The 23,648-nt window shown below is 41.1% G+C and overlaps 2 protein-coding genes across 4 annotated transcripts in view; both read left to right on the top strand.

The window, feature by feature from the left end:
- The window catches only part of adgrd1 (adhesion G protein-coupled receptor D1), a 28,736-nt gene extending 18,665 nt beyond the window's left edge, over positions 1-10,071 (top strand). For both annotated transcript variants that reach the window (XM_044026507.1, XM_044026508.1), the window contains 12 exons: positions 1,144-1,217; positions 1,716-1,839; positions 4,267-4,370; positions 4,539-4,650; positions 4,747-4,900; positions 7,154-7,220; positions 7,405-7,471; positions 7,607-7,698; positions 7,777-7,903; positions 7,995-8,036; positions 8,157-8,249; positions 8,342-10,071. In XM_044026507.1, the coding sequence (XP_043882442.1) occupies positions 1,144-1,217; positions 1,716-1,839; positions 4,267-4,370; positions 4,539-4,650; positions 4,747-4,900; positions 7,154-7,220; positions 7,405-7,471; positions 7,607-7,698; positions 7,777-7,903; positions 7,995-8,036; positions 8,157-8,249; positions 8,342-8,410 (1,125 nt within the window). In that variant the 3' untranslated portion in view covers positions 8,411-10,071. The remainder of the gene's footprint in view (positions 1-1,143; positions 1,218-1,715; positions 1,840-4,266; positions 4,371-4,538; positions 4,651-4,746; positions 4,901-7,153; positions 7,221-7,404; positions 7,472-7,606; positions 7,699-7,776; positions 7,904-7,994; positions 8,037-8,156; positions 8,250-8,341) is intronic.
- A 1,133-nt stretch (positions 10,072-11,204) lies between these two features.
- ulk1a (unc-51 like autophagy activating kinase 1a) lies at positions 11,205-23,607 on the top strand. 2 transcript variants are annotated; one of them, XM_044027107.1, is made up of 27 exons: positions 11,205-11,707; positions 11,788-11,880; positions 11,968-12,009; positions 12,863-12,895; positions 13,019-13,055; positions 14,503-14,676; positions 14,766-14,839; positions 14,929-15,030; positions 15,756-15,814; positions 17,390-17,472; positions 17,546-17,596; positions 17,688-17,776; positions 17,882-18,038; positions 18,129-18,189; positions 18,353-18,454; positions 18,606-18,719; positions 18,800-18,933; positions 19,247-19,344; positions 19,428-19,549; positions 19,755-19,867; positions 20,341-20,466; positions 20,643-20,770; positions 20,892-21,067; positions 21,173-21,291; positions 21,400-21,557; positions 21,666-21,801; positions 21,918-23,607. In XM_044027107.1, the coding sequence occupies exons 1-27, from the start codon at positions 11,618-11,620 to the stop codon at positions 21,971-21,973; spliced, it is 2,727 nt and encodes a 908-aa protein (XP_043883042.1). In that variant the 5' UTR covers positions 11,205-11,617; the 3' UTR covers positions 21,974-23,607. The 2 variants fall into 2 exon arrangements, with proteins under 2 accessions (XP_043883042.1, XP_043883041.1); XM_044027106.1 differs by having other exon boundaries at positions 19,425-19,549.
- Positions 23,608-23,648: the final 41 nt, after the last annotated feature.

Below are 23,648 nucleotides of genomic sequence, written 5' to 3'. Positions count from 1 at the left end.
AACAGTGTCACAATTATAGAACTAAAAATGAGTTAAATACACTTGGATGACAAATAAAGATGCTACTTTTGAGGGGAAAATACTATTTTTGAGCTTCACAAGCTTATTATAAGACACAATACTAGTAAAATATAGCTAAAAATGAGTCACCCTTATCTTGTAAGGTTTAAATATAATGTCTTAATTTAAGAAATCTTACCAAGAGAATGTTCACTTGTTCCATTGGCAGATTTTTGTATTCATTTTTTATTTTTTTTGCTTTTTTTTTGCTTATCTACCTATAGTATTCATCTGGAGGGGCCCAATACATGATGACTAAAGACCTGCATGTGCGGAACAGACAGAATGAGAGCAGTGATTTGGTTACACAATGAAGTCAACGTATTGCTGCTATGCTTTTGTAATATGAATCACGGAGCCGTGTGTGCCAGGAAACAGACAGCCTGACTGTCAGTTTCACTCTCGCGCTCACTTTTTCCACAAGGAAACGCCGCAGACACAGTCCATCTAATCATACGCTTACTCCGTCTGCAAGTCAAGGGCTCGGGGAGCGAGAAGAGGTGCAGAGTCTCGCGGCGCACACCCAAACCAGCCAATGGAAGTGTTGTTTTCTTCACATGACAGATTGAGGAGGGTGGTGGTTTGACCTGAAACCAGGGCCAAGCCCCAATTACTGCATTCTTGCACTGTAGCCATGAGCTCACTGTCTCCCGAGACTCCAAATATCATATTAAGGAATGACATGGAAAAAGTGATTTATAATCAAATAAGATCCTTGAAGACGGCAGGGATTTCCACTCAGCGTAATAATCACCTTTGCTAAATGTGGATCTTAAGTCTTCACTTTCTGCACCAGTGAATCCCTTTTCTATTTCCATTTAAACTATCTCTACTTACTGAATTCCACTACGATGGTTTTATTTTTTTTTGGGGGTCTGAATGGAAACCGGGAAGGCAACTGCTAATTGTTGAAGGAAAAAATTCCATGCTGTCATTTCCAAACAGGTTGCTATTACTTTTGGGACAACAAAGCAGTTTTTATTTATTGCGCTCAACGGTGCTCAACTCAAAAGTAATAGCGTATATTACATGCTTTTCTCTTGCAATTAAAGATCTGATTGTTATTTAACGTTTCTGTTTCAGACTAAAGAACAGCAAGACCAGGTTCTTAACCAGAGCAACAAAGTCTTCCTCTACTGTGCGTTCTTGGACTACAGGTGTGTTCATAATTATTTTTGTTCAGATGCAGATTTCTTGATTCTTTCCATATTCTCATTAGCTTTAAATCAAAAGACGTGTCCAGTGATTTTGGAAAATGTGCATTTCCCTTTTTCTCGTCCAAATCCAAACCAATGTGATGTTACATGTGTTGCTGTTTTGCAATAGGATTGTGTAAAAAAAAAAAAAATATGGTGATGTGATAAGTGAAGCGCAAACTATTTAGGGGAGCATAAATCATTTTTAAAGGACGCGTGTTTTGGTTGGATTTAAAAACTTCCTCTCCGCACTCCTCTTTTCCCTGAAACTCGCAAGAAATGTGAATTATGAGATTGTCGTGTCAGAACGTCTCCGTGCCTCCCACGACGGATCGCGTTGAGTGATCTCAGCCAGCTGTGTTTCTGCAAAAACCTCTTTGTGTTCATGCTATTCGTATATTTATGAATATACGGCACTTCCTGTCTGAGTAACTCCTTAATTGCTGTGTTTTTTTTCAGTTCCAATGAGGGCGTGTGGTCCAACAAAGGCTGCGTGCGCTCGGATGGAAACATGACGTACTCTGTGTGTCTGTGCAATCACCTCACCAACTTTGCCATCCTGATGCAAGTGGTGCCCTTAAAGGTACAATTTAGCGATAAAGCTTGACGTTTGAAATGTTCTTTTTCAGAAGGAAAATCCCAGCTTTTAAATTGTCAAATGAATAATGGTGACAGGTTTATGAGTTTACAGGTGCACGGTCACGCCTGGTGGTCGCGGTTAAAGACTGAAGACTTGAACGCATCTGAAAGCTCTGAACACGTTAATAATATTCTATTTTAAGCGCATGAAAATCAAGATAATTACTTTCATTTGCCTTTTAATAGAACAAAGTTATTTCAGTCAGTTCACATTTCTGGGAAAATTAGGAACGATTGACGAGCGCAAGGAATCGTCTGGCGTCCACGTTCCTGCAACAGCGTTCTCTAGAGCCGAAACAATTCATCGATTAATCAATTACTAAATTAAACGACAACTATTTTGATTTTCGATGAATCATTTTTAATTAAAACAAGATTCCCAATTGTTCAAGCTTCTTAAATGTGAATAATTCTCTTCATTTCTTTGCTCTGGAGAACAAAGAAATCATTAAAAGTGAATGATTTTGGTTTGTGGACAAAACATGACATTTGAGTACGTCATCATTTCGAAGATTTCTGATATTTTATGAATAAAACAACAGAAAATCTTCAAAAAAAACAAACCAACAAACCAGTGTCTATGGACTAAAGGCAAGAACCTGTCTCTCTTACCCTTAATTGGAGTGGAAACCTAATGAATGTAAATGGTTGCACCTGTACCTGATGTCAGATTTATTCAAAAATCATAATTCCACATCAGCGATGCCGCTCTCAAAGTGAGATCAGCAAAGAAACGGGACACTCCAGATATGGTCGTTCTAAACGATCGGCCCTTCCTTCAGGAAAGCACCTGATTAGCAAAGCGGTTTTATTTTTTTTCCTGCATGACAACAAGCACGCTGCTGCTAATGCAGTGAAATCATATTTGGAAAGGAAAACAGACTGATAAAATACAGACCGTCGTCCAGGCTTAGATACTGCAGAGGCAACATGTGGTCACCTGGACAGAGAAGGAAACTACTAAAAAAACCAAAGCCTGAATCAAAAGTGGAGCTCGGTAACGTGCTGAAAGAAGCCTGAGATAATGGACCAGGAGATTAGTTAAGAAAACTGTCTAACAACCAAGCGAGATCACATTAAATGCTGACTGTAGGAGACATTTTCTTTTTTTTCTTTTTTAGTGGACATATATAGATAGAAATTGATTTTCCAATAATTATATACTGTATGTTGATATAGGACCTAAAATAAACCAGTGGACAGTGCCCATTATGGTATATATCACCAATTTTATTATGGTAACACCATATTTCACTGTAAAATAGGCAGAAGTTTTTGCAGTTTCCAAATTTCCAAATCTCCCAACCCTACTGCAAACAATTAAAGTGAAATATGACTGTTGAAATGATTTATATTTATACAACTTTTCCTGGGACTGGAAGAGTATGAATCTTATGCTTCATATTATCCCAGGATAAAGTCTAAATAGGCAGGCCAGTGGGAATTTTCCCTTCAAGGAAAAAGGTGCCATCTTTTCCATCTTCCACCTTCCGAAGAGCGAGCGCTGTCCCCGGAGTCGCATTGCGCGGCGCGTCCCTTCCTCTGCGCTCGCTATAAACCGAGTGGATTTGTAGAGGGATAATTGGACAGGAAGCGGCGGTTCACCACCGAGTCAGCCACCAAGCAGACTCCCCCGCTGCAGCCTCAGAACACTGCGCTGCTCCTCGGCACAGGTCAAATGTGAGCAGACCTACAGTCACAATATTGGTTTCACTGGTGGTTTCATACAAAAGTACTGGGGACAGTTATGATTAAGTGTGGTTCCTTCGAGTCCCTGCACAGGACAGTGGTCCACTCTCCCCCCCCCGTGTTCCTTGGAACCGTCGTTCTGTCCTCTATCGTTCCCGTTTACATTTGAGCCTGAACCTTTGTGATCCAAGTTTATGTATCGCGGGAGCATGGCCAGCATCCACAGTGGCTACTTAAAATAGACGACTTCTCATTGGAGTTAAGTGGGCCAGTGCTGTTTTTAGGGTGCAGGAGTCCGTTTGATGCTGTGCTTTCCTTTAGCCAGTCTTTCATTAGTGGGCAGCCTTATCCCTCGGCTGCAAAGGAGCATCCCACATATCCCCTTTTTCTGGGAGGAGGAGCCTCCTCTGCCCTCATAATGACAAGGCACATGTGAAGACAGTTAATAGAGAATCAAACCCGCACACTTTAAATAGTTGATGCACTGTGCTGTGGGGACAAATAAAATCCTTCTTTAACCAAGAATGACAGCAATGTGAGTGCATATGTTTCCAATTTTAACAAAACATCTTTACCCTGCAGTGTTTTCATCTTTCACACTGGAGCGTCTCAGACTAAACTATCGCAGCACAAACAAGCAAACAAACAAAAAACCCTTGCCTTGATTTGTCTTCATACACAGCTCACCACTGGCCACCGGGTGGCACTATCAACCATCGGTTACGTCGGCTGCTCCATTTCCATCCTGTGTCTCGCCATCACTCTTGTCACCTTCGCGGTGCTGTCGTGAGTATAATCCCCGGCCACTCACTGCGAGACACTCATGTAACCAGTGTGTGTGTGTGTGTGTGTTCATGTGTTCATCTGTAGCTCGTAACAAACACACCAAGCGCTACTGTTGCCAATAAGACGCTGGGAATCTAGAGTCATGTTGTCCTGGGGTTTGCTCTGCAGGTCAGTGAGCACCATCCGTAACCAACGTTACCACATCCACGCCAACCTGTCCTTCGCCATCCTGGTGGCGGAGATCCTCCTGCTCATCAGCGCTCGCTTTGACCCGGGCACGGTGAGCTACGCACAAAACGCATCGTGTCGTTGGCTCTAAATAAAACCTGAGGTCATTAGAATGAGAGTTTGATGGCGAAAGCATGATTCTGTGCAGCTGCCCTGTAAGGTCATGGCCGTCCTGCTGCACTTCTTCTTTCTGAGCGCCTTCGCGTGGATGCTGGTGGAGGGGCTTCACCTCTACAGCATGGTGGTCAAAGTGTTCGGCTCGGAGGGGAGCAAGCACTTCTACTACTATGGCATCGGCTGGGGTGAGTGTGTCTTCCCTCTGTCGTCATGTTTTTATGCTTCCTTAAAGACTACAGTATCATATTTTATTGCATAATGCGCCTTTACGTCACGTCATTGCGTCATACTGTGGATATAAAATTCAGTGGGTTTTTTTTTTCGCGTCACATGATTGGTCAAATATTGTTTGTGCCTGCTTTGAGTTACATACCAGAATAACAATCGCCTCCCCTGATCACGAGCGGAGTTGACGGACAGATAAAAAGAAGCAGGGTCGTGTGTATACTGTCTTTAGCTGCTTGGGAATGCATAGTCTCTCCCTCACATGCTGAACCCATTAGAGGGAAAACGATCCCTTTTTATTACTTCCTCTCCTCTGGCCAGAGTCATTTTTCTTTTTGTGTGGCCAACTGCAAATGATGTGCCACAGACAGTTAGAAGTATAACTCTCATACATAAAGAGTAAACACTCGTTTTATAATGAATTGCCGCCGCTGTTCGCCGCATTAAAGGCGACTTTATCTTTCCTTTCCTCCCACAAAGTGAAAGTTTTCCCACTCTAGTCTGTCGCATGCTGAAGACGGAGCCAAAAGGCCGATGCTGTGAAGTTAAAGATTTATATTCGTGGAAGTGAACGATTAGCAACTGGGATGATAAATAAAACCACACTCGAGTTGAAGTGGAGACCATATTACAAGTGACCCGTGGCTCCAATCGCCTTTTTCTTAAAATAACATACAGTGCGTTCAGATGACACAGTGGAAGTTAAAGCCCACATAGACCGGAAGCTCCAATTAACGCTGCGTTTGTGTGTGTATCTGCGTCATGACCTCGTTTATGAAACCCTAAAGTTTCAGAACAAACAGTTCAGCCACTGCTGAGAAAATAGTGTTGTATTGTTTTCCTGGGCTCTGCGAAGCGGATCGGCACTTCCTTAATTTGATGTCGTCATCAAAAATCCTCACCACTCCTCTCACCACCGTAGCGCCTCCTGGTGCGGGCACTAGTCCGGGCACATCCGGTTGCGTACATTCAACCGCAGAAGAAGAAGAACTACTCTCGTTGTAGCTGCTGAGATGCAGAGCATCCACCGCGCCAGAGGGGGAGCTGTGTATCTGAGAGCTGGCCTATCTATTACGTCACTTCCAGGTACCTGGCCAATCACAGGACAGTGGCAAAGCTCTCGTTGGCTGGCCAATCACAACACAGTCCACATTCTAGGGGTGTGGTTTTGGTCTGAAACAGCGCGGCTGACGAGAGCGTCAGTGAGGAGATATTTTGATTGGCTCGTTTGCAGCGATTAGGAGGTTTTTAACCATGAAAACAAGTTCATATATGTAAGTAGACCTCCATAACTAATGAAAAGCAAAACACATTCCTTTCCTACATTGTTTTGTTCATTAGCTGTTGGGCTAACGTGCTATAAAATTTGATTTAGTGATTTGTTTGTTTTTTTTAATTAAAAAAAACATGCCCAGCCCAAACAGGCTTACAAAGCATCACTTGTTATTTTGCGAGATTAAAACATAAATTACGGATATTTATCACACAAATCTCCCTGACTTTAGCAGAGTCATACACGGTAAAGATAAATAACCACCTCTGTCATCATCAGCACAAGGCATTTTCATTCAGTGTAGGTATCCTTAAAGCAGTAGTGGGGGTGTCAGGGCGGGGCGTGAGAGGCAGGGCAGGACAACTCATACAGTGGTTTATACAGATAAATAAATAAAAATGATCAGGTTCTCAATAGTATTTCAATCCCAGGGGTGCGTGAAAACGTTTCTGTCCTCTGGGGGGCATGACAGAAAATAATAGAGAACCACTGCCTTAAAGGAATACTTCACCGATTTGCATGTGGCTTTGTATTACTAGAAAAGCAGTAGTATTTGCTTGCCTCCCTCAGATTCGTACTCAGAGTTGTAAAAAATCAGTTTTTCCCTTTCCAAAGAAAGTGAATCGCGTCATTTGACTCATCGTAGGGCAAGCGTCGGTTGATGGTTTGAAGTTTAGTTTACAAACATGCATAAGTACCATAGTCGCCCTTTATTAGTCATAATTTAGCATGTATTAACACCTTATTTTACCTCTATTATGACATGAATTAAGAGTTTTCCTGATTAAGGTGCTTCATAAAACTAATAAAGGGCTGTTTTATTTCCATTTTTATGTGTTTCCTTACAAGGGAAAATGAAAGGAACAAAGATATCTGAGCACTAGCGAGGCACAATTCTGTGACACTGGTGAGTGTGTAACACGCGTGTTGGTTTTCTCAGGCTCTCCTTTGGTTATATGCATCGTGTCCATGACGTCGGCTCTGGACAGTTACGGTGAGGTTGACAAGTGAGTATGAGCTACACTGACTTATATGTAGTTCTTCTTAATTGCGTTAAACGTCGGTGGCGAGAATGACATCATGGAAATAAAAAAGAATGTTTTATTTATATTATGTATTATTTATTTATAAATATATTACTTATTATTTCTTTTTCAGTGTACTCTGACACGTCTGTCCTTCCTCTTTCAGCTGCTGGTTGTCGTTGAAAAACGGCGCCATCTGGGCTTTCGTGGCGCCGGCGCTGTTTGTTATTGTGGTGAGGAATTTAAAAAAAAATAAAAAAATTAATCAATTTACTCACTGTATCGAACATTTGATTTGAATTTTGCTGTTTTATTCGGTTTTTAGTCAGTCGGGGCAGCACAGCTCTGAAAAATAACTTGATTTTCAGGTGAACATCGGCATCCTGATATCTGTGACCAGGATCATATCTCGAATCAGCGGAGAGAATTACAAAGTGCACGGAGATGCCAATGCAGTCAAGTGAGTGTAATACTTTGTTAATACCTTTATTTAAAAGCTAATCAAACGAACATGGTTGTCTCTTTCTTCTGCTCCAAGGCTGACGGTAAAGGCGGTCGCCGTGCTTCTTCCTATACTCGGCATTTCCTGGATCTTCGGCGTCCTCGCCTTCAACACGCACTCTTTGCCGTTCCTGTACATCTTTGCCGTGTTCAACTCCTTACAAGTGCGTCCTTCACTGATACACCAGTGCTTTTCTAAGCTGAGGGTGAATTTTTCTTTTTTTAAAAATCTAAGGCTTTCTCCATGTCTTTCAGGGATTCTTTGTTTTCCTGTTTCACTGTCTTCTCAACTCAGAGGTATGTGTTTAAATGTTTGTTCATTTTCACATTTTTCATTTCATCTCTGCTCTGATATAAATAACAGGTTCTTATTTGAGGTCATTTTCCTGTCCTTGTCCATGTTCTTGCTCTCTTTAGGTCAGAGCTGCTTTCAAACACAAAACCAAGGTGTGGACGCTCACCAGCAGCTCCATCCGAAACATAAATGTGAAGCCCTTCAACTCTGACATCGTGAGTGCTGTCGCTCCGTCCTAACTCCAAATCGAATTGTTTTCAAAGTTCTCCTCTGAACTGCCTGTGTCGTTTCCGTCTCCTTGTCCCAGATGAACGGAAACAAGGACGGCGTTCTTCCCACCAACTCAGCCAATCGAATCGACCTCTCCGCCGTGTAGACGCTCACAATCACCACTTCTGTCCGCGGCAGGAGGGGCGGTCGAAGCGCTCACTTGTATAGAATGGCAAACACTGGCCAGAGTGTACTCTCCCGCTGCATCATGTAACGCACCAAACACTCGCATGAGAAAGTGATACTGAAAGAGATTCTATAGCCGAATAATCGACAAGCAGACTATGAAGACTGTGACTTATTATCATCTCATAAACAGCGCGTTCACGTGTTCCCAAGGAGACGCTGTTCGGGGCTCAGCGTCTGTCAGTCTGTGTCGCCTGCTGCAGTGGATTCACTGGAGGGAAGTCCACTCCCCTGATCTCTCGCTGATCGTTCCAGTTGAAGAAAAGTGAATATGGAGCTACTGTCAGCGGTTAGTCCAGGAAGACTGGACACATCCGGTCTGATGCCGCCCACAGCGAACACACACTGAGAAAAGCACAGTGGTAATATCTGAAGGAATTATGTTTGTTCCAAATACAGTAAGCAAGTTATATATATGAAAAAAATCTGCTTATTCTAGTTTGAATTAACATAAATCATTTAAGTTGATCAAATGTTCTTTTTTCAGTGCAGTCTCCCGACCAGCACTTAAAACTCAGTAATAACCATTTAACAATGGCTTTGTTTCATCTGTTAGTGCCAAAACAATGTATTCTCAGTTTCCATGTGCCAAAACCCTCGTAATCTGGGATTGCCATTAGCAAAGACCTTATCTGAACAGAGAAGAAAACAGATTATTTTCTAAAATATAAAAAACATTTTGACATTGGCAGTGAGTCTCACACAGTAAAACAGTACAATGATGTTAGAATTTGAGATGATAATGAGTGCAGTGTTTTCAGAGTACGGTTTAATGCATAATCGTGGACGAGAAAAGGAATAAAATATCGTGTATTTCTTTAAAAATGACATAGTGGCTTCATCCGATGTAGTGTTTATCAACACGATGGTAAAATGGCTACTTTTAATAGATTCACACAGTTTTAATCCAGGTTTGTGGGAAAGCGCAAACACAATAACTACATTATAATAAATAGAAAAAGAGTATTGGTGAATTAGAGGCTATGTATTTCCGATAATAAGTATTTATTTATTTGTGATTCTGAGTTTGTTATGTGTGCCAAAGCTCAAGAAATCAGTGTTTGAGTGTTTCTTGTCCTGAGACGAAGTGACTGGTATATTTATATTTGCAGTATACCTCACTTCCTGATAAGCTGTGCTATGCTATGCTTTGAGGAATAGTGAAAACTGGTTGTGTTTTGGACAAAATTCTGTGAAGTTAATATGTTTCTGTGGCTTATTTGTCTTTCACGTTTTCATATATATATTTTTTTTGTACAATTGAATATGGAATCTGTTCTACACACGGACTGAGGGACTCGACGGGGTTGTTGCTTTTTTCTTAACATACTGTGAGAAGAGAGGGAGTTGGCATGTTTTCAAAATGTTCCATTGATTTTACACTGTACCAACATGACGTTTCCTGAGGCAGGATTTACTGTAAGTCACTCTGTGCTCACTTGTCTGTCAGATTTGAAGTTAAATATTTGACCATGTCTACGCTTGTATATGGCCGTCATTGATTGTCGTCTCATGGTACTATGGTTTAATGCTTTCAGTTATCTTTATTAAAAAAAACAAGACTTTATGACAAGAAATCAGCGTCTGTGTCACTGTGTGATTTTTACATATGATATTTGTTGAATATTTATTTATCATTCATCCATATTTGGATTAATAAACAGGATACAAACTCTGAATGTGGCTGAGGTGATAGATCTGAGGCATTATGCAGGTATTTTTTTTATCTTCAGAAATATAAACTGTGTCCTTCTGACAATCGTAAGTTTTATGACTTTACAATTTAAAGGTTTTTTTTAATTTTTAAAAACCCCAAATATAGAGACATACACAATTTAATCACTCAGTAAATGCCATATAATCCCAAAATGAACCACATCTGTACTATCATCACTACAATCTTTGGCTCTTTGACTCTAACTTAAAAATGCTGAATATGATTAGGAAATCTATTGTTCTCAATTTGAGAAGGTAGGAACCAATAAATACTTTATTGGTAGAATTATACTAACCCTTTTTGATTCTTTCCTGAGGTTTAACAATAGGATTTATATTTGTTTTATAAGCATTTCCCTAAACCTCAACACATCATGACATACTGTATGTGGTATTGTAAGTGAAGGACACAATAAAAAGAGACATTTCTCATTTAACAGAGAACAGCTGTAGAACCTAACAACGTTGTGATTCACCCAGGACCCATGATCGCATTTGTCCATTAGCAAAGACTTTAAAGTTAACATTTCCTGATAAATATTAAACATTTTAATATTTAATATATACAGTTAAACTTTGGCAGCAAATGATGTGGACATGTTTACATGTAAAGTGAAAGATATAAATATATATATATATATATATACATATATAAATTTCACTTTACATGTAAACATGTCCACATCATTTGCTATATATATATATATATATAGATAGATAGATAGATAGATAGATATACATAAATATATATAGATATATAGATAGATAGAGATATACATAAATATATATAGATAGATAGATAGATAGAGATATACATAAATATATATGTATATATCCTTAAATGAGGTCAACCTAAAATACCACACAGCACTGATATAGCACAAAAAGCAGCTAAGTTTAGACGCGGTCGTGTGACTTTACGAAGTGTCCCTGAAGGCACCATCGTTAGACAGCTGCCTTGTGGTGTTTGCGCATGCGCACACGCAGTCCGACATGAATAAGCAGCAGATGGTAGAAAGGTGAGGAAGAAGACAGTAATATCTGAGCTGTAAATAAACACCGTGGAACTGCTCTGCTGTCACTTTCTCGCCCGAGACTCACAAACAGACACGCGTTAAACAAACCGCGGTCTCTTCTACGGTGAACGTCTTTTGAGTGCATTTTTTATTCATTTATCTAACTTTTTTGTTGTTTTATTGCTTTGACGGAAACTTGTTAATGTTGTCATCGATATTTTCCTCCGGGTACAAATCTCGTAGGTCATAATCAAAGACATGGGATGTTGCTGCACGGACGTGTTCTGGGATTGTACGTGTGTTTCTGAGGGGAAATCCGCCTCCTGAACTATAACTGCTGCTCTTTTATTGTTTGTTTTATTTTATTTTTTACTTTGTTTTAATTATCAATTTTCATGGAGACTGTTGGGAAATTTGAGTTCAGCAGGAAAGACCTGATTGGCCACGGTGCCTTTGCGGTCGTTTTCAAGGGAAGACTCAAAGAGGTAACTTTTATTTGTGAACCAAAGACAAAGTAGGATTTGAAGAGATTTGTTTTTATTTACAAAAACAACTGCTTTTTCAGAGACGTAATTGTGAGGTTGCTGTGAAGTGTATCAACAAGAAAAACTTGGCCAAATCACACGTTCTTCTTGGCAAAGAAATCAAAATATTGAAGGTAATGACATCACTATTAATGCAGTTCTTTTTTTGATTTGTAGTATTATTATTATTTACTAAAATGTTGTTCTTCCGCTTCCTTCAGGAACTCAAGCATGAAAACATTGTCAGTCTACTTGACTACCAGGTAAGAGTGTGTCCTCTCATCACACACACACACATCCACATGGAAACACACGTGCAGGACTGTGATGTAGACACTGACTGCTCTGCAGGCACATGTGGAAAATGTTGTCATGGCTATTATGGCTGATGGGTGTTGTAGTTCTCCCTCATGTTTCCCCCTTTAAGAGCTGAACTGGCGCTGAAGTTCATGTCAAATGTAAGATTTCTTTTTTTGTGTGCTTCCCTCTCACCTTACTGACACCTGCCAGACATGGACGTACCTTTTCTGGCAGATGGCGGGACGGCGCAGCTGCTTAAACAATGGGGTTTCAAGCGTAGAGCAGCAGGTGTCCCAGCAGGCACAAACAACACATGGGGATAATGCCTTTAATTTGAGATGGTGCTAATTCACCTGGTACCAGAATAACCCCCTGCACTCTGGAGCCATATGGTGTTTTTATACGACTGCATTGGTGGCAAATGCCGATATAATGTTTCACTGTGATATGCAGCTTTGTGATGCAAAAGACAAACAGGATACAACTTTCCTTTCAAGTCAGGTGGGAATGACAGCCTAAACTTCTCACCCTCTTCACCCAGAGACTATTTCCTAAGGTGTCACACTGGGTGTAAAAATAGCGAAGGCTCCTGAATTAACTGCTAAATAAGTGGCGGTGAAGGCATGACAGAGTGTCACGTGTTGTGTAACCTGGTGCACGGCAACAAAACCATTGATTAGTCATTCATAAATTCATCAGTGTCATGCGATTTATCATCAGTGATCTCATAAAAATAAAAATCTACTTGTTATGTGTCTGTTAATACAGAATACAGGTAGTACTCTTCTGATCATTTGCACTTTATCTTTTCAACAGGAAATGGGGGGATGTGTGTATCTTGTCATGGAGGTGAGTTGTAACAGAATTGTTTGAATCTGTTTTCATGCATAGTTGTATATTATACATATATTATACATATACATACAAGACTAGCACACCTGCTATAAAGTGTTTTCTGTCTTGTCTTCCCAGTACTGCAATGGAGGTGACCTGGCAGAGTACCTGCACTGTAAGTGGAGCTTAATATAGTTTAACGTCTCACTACAGTACATTTTTTCCATTCCACTCCTCAATGTTGCAAGAAGGTGTCACTCTCGCACGTCACATCGGTTGTAAACATGTTTGCAGCGGCTTACTCAACCGGCAGGTCGAGGGAATAATAGGATTTTATCCCGTACAATCACACATTTCAGGTTTCAGGTCGTGTCGGTGGGTAACTTGTCACTAATACTCTGTAAGCACTTTGCACGGATACAATTAATTCCCTCATCCTGTTCTGGGATTACATTTGTTCTGTTTCCCTACAAATGATCAGATTATTTCTCATGCCGCTGGGTTTCCTGAAACCTAAATTCACAAATTGTTGCTCAGTGATCACGCTACAAATTTAACTCTGACACCAAAACCCTGTGTCTGCAATGACCAGTTTAGGGGATGGAGGAGTTGATTTTTCACAGCCTAAATATACTTTGAAATGCAAGTGCAGAGTAATGCTCTGCTGCCGCCGTCTCTTATTTTGCAGGCTGACCCATTCTGTGTTAACGCCAACTGTTTGCAACACAACACTCAGTTACACTTGGCTCACAGATTCACACGGCACCCACATGACCTCACCCATCTGTCACTCACTCGTCCTGGTGGAAAAATACTGTCGTCAGATACCCCGGACGTACCAGGAAGGAGGAGGTGGGGTGGGGGTGGGTCCCTAAGATGTTCCAAAGCGTTGGAATTAGTTTCCAAAACAAGCCTCGTCATAAACAAAGTTCTCGTCCACGAGGACTGACAGAGTGGCAACAGTGACAACAAACATATTAAGTTTGTAGTTTTGAAGTCAAATAAAAGGCTGCAAGTAACACCTATTCTATATGTTATTATCTGTACATTCATTTAAGCTTTTGTAAGATAAACAAAACAAAAAAAAGTTAGTTTATGTCATTTCACAAACTTCCAAAAGTTAATGTGATCCATAATCTGTATTTTAAGGAAGTCTGATGTCTGTAAATACTACTACTACTAATATTAACAATAATAATAATAATAACATATAAAGTGTGCTTTGAAACTGGCTTAAAGGATTCATCTGTAATGTAACTAGTTGGCCTTTATTTGTCTATTGCATAATACATTGTTTAATATTATGAATATTTAAATCTGCCTTGTAAGGTGGCCTTGGGTGTTTTGAAAAACATCATTATTATTATTAGTAGTAGTAATACTATTCAGCTGTTTAGAAATGTTTTATTAAGGAAAAATATTAATATATAGTAATTAATGGGATATGTATTGTGTATTAATATGATTGTTAGCTTGTTTTATATATATTTATTTCAGTTTTGACTGACATTTTATGAAGATGATTTGGGATAGGATGAAGCTATGTATATATGTATATACTGCCATGTTGACTCTCTCTCTCCTATATCATCTAACTGCGTTTCCTCCCTCCGATTATGCAGCCAAAGGCACGTTAAGTGAGGACACCATCCGTGTGTTCCTGCAGCAGATCGCTCAGGCCATGAAGGTCCTGCGGAGCAAAGGGATCCTCCACAGAGACCTCAAGCCCCAGAATATCTTGCTTTGTCACCCCGAGGGCCGCAGGTCCACTTCCGTCAACACCTACATTAAGATAGGTAATGGCATCCCGTCCACACACACTCGGACAGCACCACAATGCACACACCTGCTTTACAACCCTCACCTTATTTGTCTCACCCTCTAGCTGACTTTGGGTTTGCACGTCATCTCCAGACGGACACTATGGCAGCCACGCTGTGTGGCTCTCCCATGTACATGGTGAGCATTAAAGGTCTCTTTCTCTGGTTTTGACAAGAGTGTAACGTCCGCATGTGTCTGACCCGTAAGCCGCGTTTGTCTGGCGATAGGCTCCGGAGGTCATCATGTCCCAGACCTACGACGCGAAGGCCGATCTGTGGAGCATAGGCACCATTGTGTACCAGTGTTTGACGGGGAAAGCACCATTTCACGTGAGTTTTTATTCCTATTAAGAAGAAGAGATTTAAAAATGCACCATCAAATGTTTTCGTGATCACAAAAATAATCAGATCCCTTTCACAACACCACACCACCTGTCTGCTGAGTGACACTCTGTGATATCTGGTGTGTTTAGCAGAAAAGTGCGGAACAGCTTGACCACTTGTTTACACACGAGCCACAGGGAGGGAGCGCCAGGAAATGGCTGCAAGTCAGTTCTCTGAACCTAGCGTAAATATTGTTTCACAACACTTGGTGTTGCTTTCCACCGTTTCACGTGGCTGCTGAGATGAAACGGTTATTTGCAGGTCAACCTGAGCTGGGATTTTTACACACACACACACACACACATGAAAATGTTTGTCTGCTTTTCCATTTTCCATTATTCCTGGGCTTTTGCAGTAAAAGAAGAGCAAATGTTGTGTTGTTATGTTGTGAGGTTATTTATGTAGCTTGTGTGTTTCCTTGAATGCGTTTTCCCTGCAAACGGCGGGGGAGGACGGACTTCTATTTCTGAGTTGAGATCAGTCCAAGGGTCAGAGTGAGGTTAACTTTGTCCTGATCTTTAAACACCAACCTATTGTGGTGTTCTTTGGCACAAGTAGTTTTTTTTTATACAGTTGCAATGATGTTGGTGAATAAATATTCAAGCACACTCACAGTCAATTATATTCAAAGTCTTGTGTGTGTGTGTGTGTGTGTGTGTGTGTGTGTTCAGGCTAGCACACCACAGGAGCTCCGTCTCTTCTATGAAAGCAACAGGACCCTGTTACCCAAGTGAGTGAGCGCCCGCCCCCCTCTCTCTCACACACACAGACACACACACACACACACACAAATTCTTGTACATGATACTTACTGACCCCAGCCGGATACATAAACTTCCCCAGATCATCCAGCTCCTAGTTGTTGATGGTAATTACTGGAGGGTGTTCAAAGCCCTGGCCCATCACCATTTTTTCCCGACTTATGGAGCCCTAGTAGCCTACTCACCCAGTAATGTCAATGAACTCTGGTGGGAGCACCCTGGTGGCTTCCCAGTGAGATACAACAGTCTCTCTCACCATAATAAAACAGTTCCTGGCACCGTACTTTACGCCAATCAAGTATAAGGTTTAAAACCCGGAACTGCTGCTTCCCTATGTTATTGCTGGCATTGTGCACAGGTGTGGGCAAAGATGTAAAAAGAACAGGTTGGTGCCCGTGCAGCAGGTCCCCCCCTCTCCGCCCCACTAGTGTGGTCTAAGGGAAAGGCAGGTGCCTATACAGCTTAAGAACTTGTCCACTGCATGGATTGACTAGACAGTGAAGTTTTACCTTCCCCTAGACTGACAACTTTACCAACAAGCTTACGTCTACGCAAGTTTTATTTACCCATAGCTGGGGGTCTGGTTCATGGGCATCAGGGTGTGTTCACAACCCTTACCCCTAACATAGACCATATTCTAATGCTAACCCTAAAAACAGGTTTTAATGCAGTTACTGTGTGTGTACACTTTAAAAACACAATACACATAGAGAGCTGATGAGTGTGAACAGGTATTAGAGGCCTGTAATGTGCAGCTTTGTCGTCTCTACTCTCAGACTGCTGATAAATGACACGGCATTAACGATGTTAGCGATCGATGACCGTTCACAGGATTCCCAGCGCCCCTAAAATAGTTCCCTGGTGGAAGAAACCAGAACTTACACCTGATGATGTGTCTCTCACTGAAAAATCAAACAAACATGCCAAGTTGTGCCATATTTATCCTCTGTTTGTGTTGTGAAACTGTCTCTGCCGTCATGTTTTGATTTACAATCAGACATCTTGGCTATTCCCAATCGTTTTGAACAATACCTGATCCTCACTAATGTAGACATGGAACGTGATCAAAGAGATTTATGGATTGTTTCGCCCACTGTTTTCGTGGTGTACTTTATCACCGGCTGCATGGCTCGCAGCCATACTTATCTGTTGCAATGATAAAGTCGGGTGATAAGCCGGGCCCTGTTTTTGTGTGGGGAGACATAGTTTGTTGTTTTTCTGACATACTATATATAACCTGCTCTGAGCTGCCAGTTAGTGGCCTGTACGGCTATCATTTTCCACATGACCCACATAGCTCAACACAGACATAACCACACACACACACACATTTAATGTCTGCAATGATTGTAACCATAAATTAAAATGACGTCTTTTTACATTTTTACAGCTTATTCTGAAGCTTTTGAAAAAGCACTGGCCTGATTGAGCAGCTAAATCACAGAAACACAGGAATATAAAAAACGAGACATACTATATACTTTCACTATTTATATCAACAGCATTGCTGTGAATGTAAACAGGAAGCCTTTGTATTTTCCCAGAGTCCCCAAGGAGACTTCTGGTCACCTCAGACACCTCCTGATGGGACTGCTGCAGAGGAATCCTCAAGAAAGGATGAGCTTTGGTAATCTCCCGCCTCCTAACATGCACGACCCCTACCGAAGCGTTTCTTACATTTGACGTCTTTACATTTACAGATGAGTTTTTTCACCATCCTTTCCTGGAGACGTGCTCATCCACAAAGAAATGTATGTAGTCTTTTTTTTTTAGTTTGTTCAAATATCTACAGTCAACGTCTATCAATACAGATGATGCTAAAAAAAAACACATTTTTGACAGGCTCTCCAGTTCCCATGTTCTCCTACCCAAGTTCAGGTTCAGGCAGTTCTTCCGGCAGCTCCTCTACGTCCCACCAGGTTTCACCACAAGTATGTACTAGTTTCACTTGCGGACTGAGCAGAACCCACTTGAATAAAGGGGTGAAATGTAAATGTCTCATTGTATCTCATTGTATGTCTGTATCCCTGACTTAGCATTCCGACGCAGAGCTCCAGCAACTCCGGCCCAAAGAACTTTACTCCCCGACACGAAACCCAGCTGGCTTCCTGGAGAAAGACACAGCCAATCAAGAATGTAGGAAAACATCGTCTTACACAGAGGACTACGTCATGGTTCCTGCCAAGTTTCCCAGTGAGACATCTGAGCTTCACTCTCACTCTGTTTACATCTTTAATGGTTTACTTAGTAGTTTATTTATTTGCTGAACTTTCTCCTGTGTAGATGAGTGCACCTGTGATGTGGATGTTGTGTCACCCATTGAAAGTTGCCTGATATACAGCGGGTGAGTCACACACACACACACATGCATTTTAACATTTCCACTCAGTTTTTTTCAGTAATAGTTGATAAACTGTTACGTCTTTCGTTCATAAACCAAAAGGTTTATGCCTGAAATGTCACATTTAATTCATAGAGCAAATACATCGTATCTATGCTCTCTTTAGGTCCCCACCAGTGGGAGAAAGAGATCCCAGGCCAATGGAAAAAACACTTCTGCCCTCTCCCCCTCCACACTCCCCCTCCAAGCCTGTCAGAGACCTGCACAGGTATATATATATATAGTGGTTGGTGGGTCAGTGATGGAAGTGTTCAAATATAGATTTACGATGAAGTTGAGCATAAACACTGCTTTGAAAGTGCTTGAATTTATAAAACCTTTAAAAATGGTGCTCCTTGCTCCCCGTCTGATTCCTGCAGCAAGCCTGCTGGATTTGGTGGCCGCTCTGTGCCCATTCCTGTCCCCACACAGATCCGAAACTACCAGCGTATGGAAGAGAACCTGCAACCTGTCGGCTCGCACAGCTCCCCCAGGCACGTAGAGGCACCCAATCCCTGCATCGGGTTTGTTGCTTGCTATTCATTTGTCTAACGGTGTCTCTTATCATTCACAGGATCACACTGTGCTGTGCAGGTACCAGGAGAGAAGACTCTCCACGGTGTGGAGGCTGTAAAGAAGCAGGTTCGGGGTTTAATTCCCCAAGTTCGGCAGCAGGAGGAGCCCTGCTACAGCCATGCTCCCCGCGAGGTAGGAGCATCTTAGCCGACGACTATTCTTGACTAATTAACACGACTTTCTTCATATAACTGTTGTGTAACCCCTGATCCAGGAGATTTGTACTAAACAAAGATATATTACAGCAGCGACCTCGGTCACACTGCTAACACAGTACATGGGAATGGGCCCAGTACATTCCCATAGTTCTATTGTGTTGGCATTTGATTTTTGTTCCTTCTGAATGACTCTATGACTGCAAGTGTTCCAGAACACGCTGACTTCATAATCAAGCTTAAATCACTGGTTATCCTAATAATTTAACATCTAATTGTCTATATTCCAGTGGGAACGACCCCAAAGATCTCGGAGCAGATTCTCCCTCTCAGTACAAGAACTGGCCTCACCAGCTCCCCCAGTATCCAGAACAATGTCACCTCTGAGGTCAGCATCTACAACATAATTCTAATTTAACTGAAACTGTATACATGCCAGGGATTACAGTTTAATCTGTGTTTCAACAGCAGGTTTATTCAAGGATGCCAAAACAGATGAGGACAGTCCCAGACCTGCAGTCCTTTGACCCATCTGCTGCTCCTCACACCAACCTCAGTAGCAAATCTGCTGATAAAAGGGGGCCTTTTAAAAGGTAAGAACATTAGAGTGTCATTAAATATAACAATTACTTTCAGTATAAGATATGAGTTTTTTGGTATAAATTACAAACAAAATGTGGGATTTTAACCCCATGTACTGGCTTTGTAATCTGCTACACACAGTGTACTGAAGATATGTCGTCTGTGTAACTGTTCACTTAATATTATTGAATACTCATGATGGTGTTTGTATCGAAGGTCTAGAGCACTGAGCACAGGCATGTTGTCAGAAATGCTGCTGAGGGCGGCCTTTGGAGCTGAAGATGGGAGCGATGAGAGCCTTCACAGTGAGAAAGGCATGGATATAACAGGTACAACTGCAAACAGGTCCACCAGTCCTGCTTCTGCTGACTGTGTCGCTGTGACATATATAAAAAAAAAAGCTGCAACAAACGTAATAGGCAGATAGAGCATCGTATTCACAGTCCAAAGTAATGTGAAAGGAAGACATTAAAGCAATACTTCAACGATTTGCATGTGGCTTTGTCCTGTTGGTCCTCAGGTGAAACTGAGGTTAGGAAGCACAATTTTAGCACTATTCTAGAAATACAACGTTGGCCAACAGTGAAGTATTCCTTTAAAGTATTATTGAAATAAACATCATAATAACTCATAATATCCGTGGTAAGGTGAAATAAACAGTACATATCAAACACTTATTTTGACGTAGCTGCTGCAGTAACCACATTCATTTGTATTCCAAGGGCTGTACTTTAATTGGACTACATTTCCAAAGCGGCCAGGGGACAATGTTAGACCTAAACTGTCATTTCTGTACCTACAGCTCCACCTACTGGTTATAACAGAGGCTTTCAGTACTCAAACAGCCCACCGCCTGCAGTCTTCACTTCAGGTTGCCCATCTGAAGGAAACACTCCTCCTGATTCCATGTTAAAAAGGAGGTCCTCAGGTTTGTCTTACCTAACTTACCTTGACTTACTTAGATTTTGTAGTTTGTTAAACATTTGTCCTCGTTTTAGTGCATTAAGACGGAGCTTATATTTAACTATAGTAGATATAAAATGGGCATTCTGCTTCCATGTGCTCTCAGATTTGAAAGTTAAACTGTATTCGTCTGAAATGCAGATTCTCCCAACTACTCTGCCTGGCTACATAGAGGAAGGCGCAGATGCAGTGAGACTGATGTCATGGATGCCAGTCCACGCTGCCTGATAATTCGCCCTCCAGAGCTCGCCGAAGACACACTGATGGAGGTACAAATAACTACCCCGATGAGGCTTTCACATGAGTCCGCCAGGTTGTTATCGGCAGAAAAAACTTGTTGAACATGTGCGATCGAAAGTACCGATGGTGTTTTGTTGTTTCTAATCACAGGAGGCCCACACAGACACCCTGAGTGACCTGCGTTTCACCTGGGGATTTGTCCACTGTATCATGGAACTGGCATCTTCTAAAGACCAGGGGCTGGATGCCATTATCAGTCCCGATGTTTCCTTTCTGGAGCAGAGCTTGGTGACAGATCAGATTAGCCTTCTAAGTAAAGAATGGAGGTGAGTGGCATGAGGCTTTATGCGTTTCCCTGAAGTGTGCAGCATCTCGCTTCATTTACAAAGCTTTGTAAAAAACAACATTTGTTTCTCATTTGCGTACTTCAGCTATGCCGAGCAGTTAGTTTTGTACATGAAGGCTGAAGAGTTTCTATCGTCAGCACTGCACACCGCTAAAGAGAACATCAAACATGGTCAACTCGTTCCCTCTACTACTGTGAAACAAGGTGAGAGCATATTCGGTGTAAGAGTTTGATTAGAATTGGGAATCAATGACTTCATGACAAGAATGAGTTCATATTTGCGAGAATAATTCAATTGTTTCCTTTGTGCAGTGATTAGGAAGCTGAATGAATTGTACAAGAGCTGTGTAACATACTGTCGCTCCCTCAACAATCGGCTGCAGACCTTCTTACTTGACAAACAGAAGCTTATGGACCACTTCACTGGGCTCACAGCAGAGAAGCTCATCTATAGCCACACTGTCCACATGGTAAGGTCCCTCCAATGGCCCCTCCACTCAGGTGTTATCGGGTATACTGTGTATATTCACTGTGCATGCTTTGCCTTAACCTCAATGTGTGTGTTTGATTGCCTTCAGGTACAGGCTGCTGCTTTAGATGAGATGTTCCACTATGGCACAGCATCGATCCAGCGCTACCAGAGAGCCCTTCTGTTATTGGAGGGTCTTTCCCGAATGATGACTGAGCAAAAGGACATAGACAGTGTACATAAATGTGAGTGGGCACTACTGTGACACACAAGGCAATATCTTAGACTCTAATGAACAGGTTTGCCATGTCATTTCGCTTTGATTCTGATCTAAATGTTTTCATCTCTATGTTGTCCTTAGGTAAAGAGTGTATTGAGCGCCGCCTCTCCTCTCTGCAGACTGAACAGTATCCATGAACTATGCCTGATCCAGCCACTGGATTAACTTGCCTCATCCACCTCCCCTTGACGTAGATGAATCCTCCCAGACTGTCTTTACACACAAGCACTTTGATCTGTCTTCAGGGAAATGACCACTGGAGCATCTGCTCTTATCCCAAAGTCCAGTCTGCAATTTTACCTAAATGCACAGAAAAGACTGGAAGTCCCGATGTATGCAGTTTTTTTTTGATTGTATGAATTGATTGTTTGAATTCTTTGATAAGGGAAATTAGTCATAGTGGATTTTTTGTTACACATTGTTAACCTCAGTTTGTTCTGTGTTTTGCACATCATAGAATGATCAGATTAGCTGCTTTAAAATGTGTTGTACTTGAAATGGTTTAATGCGGCGGTGAAGTGGTTAACAAGGTTGCCTGACAGTCAGAGAGGCAGGGTACTCACTTCCTCTCACAGTCCAGAGACATGCAGATTAGCAGGTGAGAATGAATGCATGAGATTGGATCCCATGGTGACCTATCTAAGGTGCAGCACAACCTTTCATCAATGTCAGCTGGTATTGGATCCAGTCACCCTGCTACCCTGAACGGATAAGCAATATGGATGGATGTACTTGAAACGAAGATTGTTTTTTTTTTATTATCTTTTTAATTTTTTTCTTGAATCATTTGCATTATTCTTACAGTAAATCTTCAGTAGCAAACAGGAGTCACAATATTCTGGATGAGATGACCAAATCGTGTCAGTGTGTAGCATTGTATGGTAAAACTGTGCTTTTTGTACATGTTTCAATCAGAGTGTAATAGTGATTGTAAAGTATAGGTGTCTTACAGTCACATAGACATTCATCATAGACTGAAATACATTTTATGAAAACTGAATCAAATTTGCCCCTCCCCCCTCAGATCGTGATGTTCTTAGTCATGAGGTACTTAATGTGTCATTATGTGCATGCCACATTGCTTATGTCTATGCTGCTGTTTGTATGTGTGAGTGTATACATGAGATGTTCAGCTGTGCTAATTTTGACACTAGTGTATTTTTTGATGATGTAAAATGTTGTATCTGTGAATTAATTTGTACGTGATTTCTGCCTGATATGTGACATTAGATTCATTGTGTTGTGAAAATGTTTTCTAAATTCAAGTGTGTTAGAATTTAACAAATGGTCTTTTCTACTTTTATCTTATGACTGCCAGTCAAACTTGCCTAAATAAGTTGTTACAAATAGAGATGAAAATAAGCATTTATTATCATTTGCATATTACCTTATAATTACATGTATAGTTTTGAAACATATTTAGGACACAAGGACATACAAAACCAACACAAGACTCAAAGCTGCAGACAAATGTAGTCTCATTGGATCATGAAAACACATACTTTATTGAATAATGTTTAAGTCATAATTAATATTTAAGACAAATTATTATTATTGTTACTGCTTTGATTGTATTTATTCATTTACGTTACAGCATCGTGTGTTATCTGTTTTGAGTTGATTTTTGTTTTTTTTTGTGAATGCTGTACAGTATCTCCCATGGAGAATAAACGGAGGAGAACAAAAATTGTTTTTGAATAAAACTGAAATGAAATCGATTTTTAAAACCAATGTTACGTTGTCACGAATAATAAATAATACATTAATATTATTGTTTTTCTTTTCTTTCTTTATTTAGTTTTAGGTAGCGTC

Source organism: Solea senegalensis, linkage group LG5, assembly GCF_019176455.1.
Source record: "Solea senegalensis isolate Sse05_10M linkage group LG5, IFAPA_SoseM_1, whole genome shotgun sequence".
Classification (NCBI taxonomy): Eukaryota; Metazoa; Chordata; class Actinopteri; order Pleuronectiformes; family Soleidae; genus Solea; species Solea senegalensis.
Note: the sequence above shows the minus strand (reverse complement) of the source record. Positions and strands in the feature narration are given on the sequence as shown.

What these genes read in the sequence shown, in the direction of transcription:
- ulk1a (XM_044027106.1), top strand. Translation starts at nt 11,618, where the DNA reads ATGGAGACTGTTGGGAAATTTGAGTTCAGCAGGAAAGACCTGATTGGC. An exon ending in CCCACCAGGTTTCACCACAA is followed by an intron (nt 17,777 to 17,881) that starts GTATGTACTAGT and finishes TCCCTGACTTAG; the next exon opens with CATTCCGACGCAGAGCTCCA. An exon ending in AAAAGGGGGCCTTTTAAAAG is followed by an intron (nt 19,550 to 19,754) that starts GTAAGAACATTA and finishes TTTGTATCGAAG; the next exon opens with GTCTAGAGCACTGAGCACAG.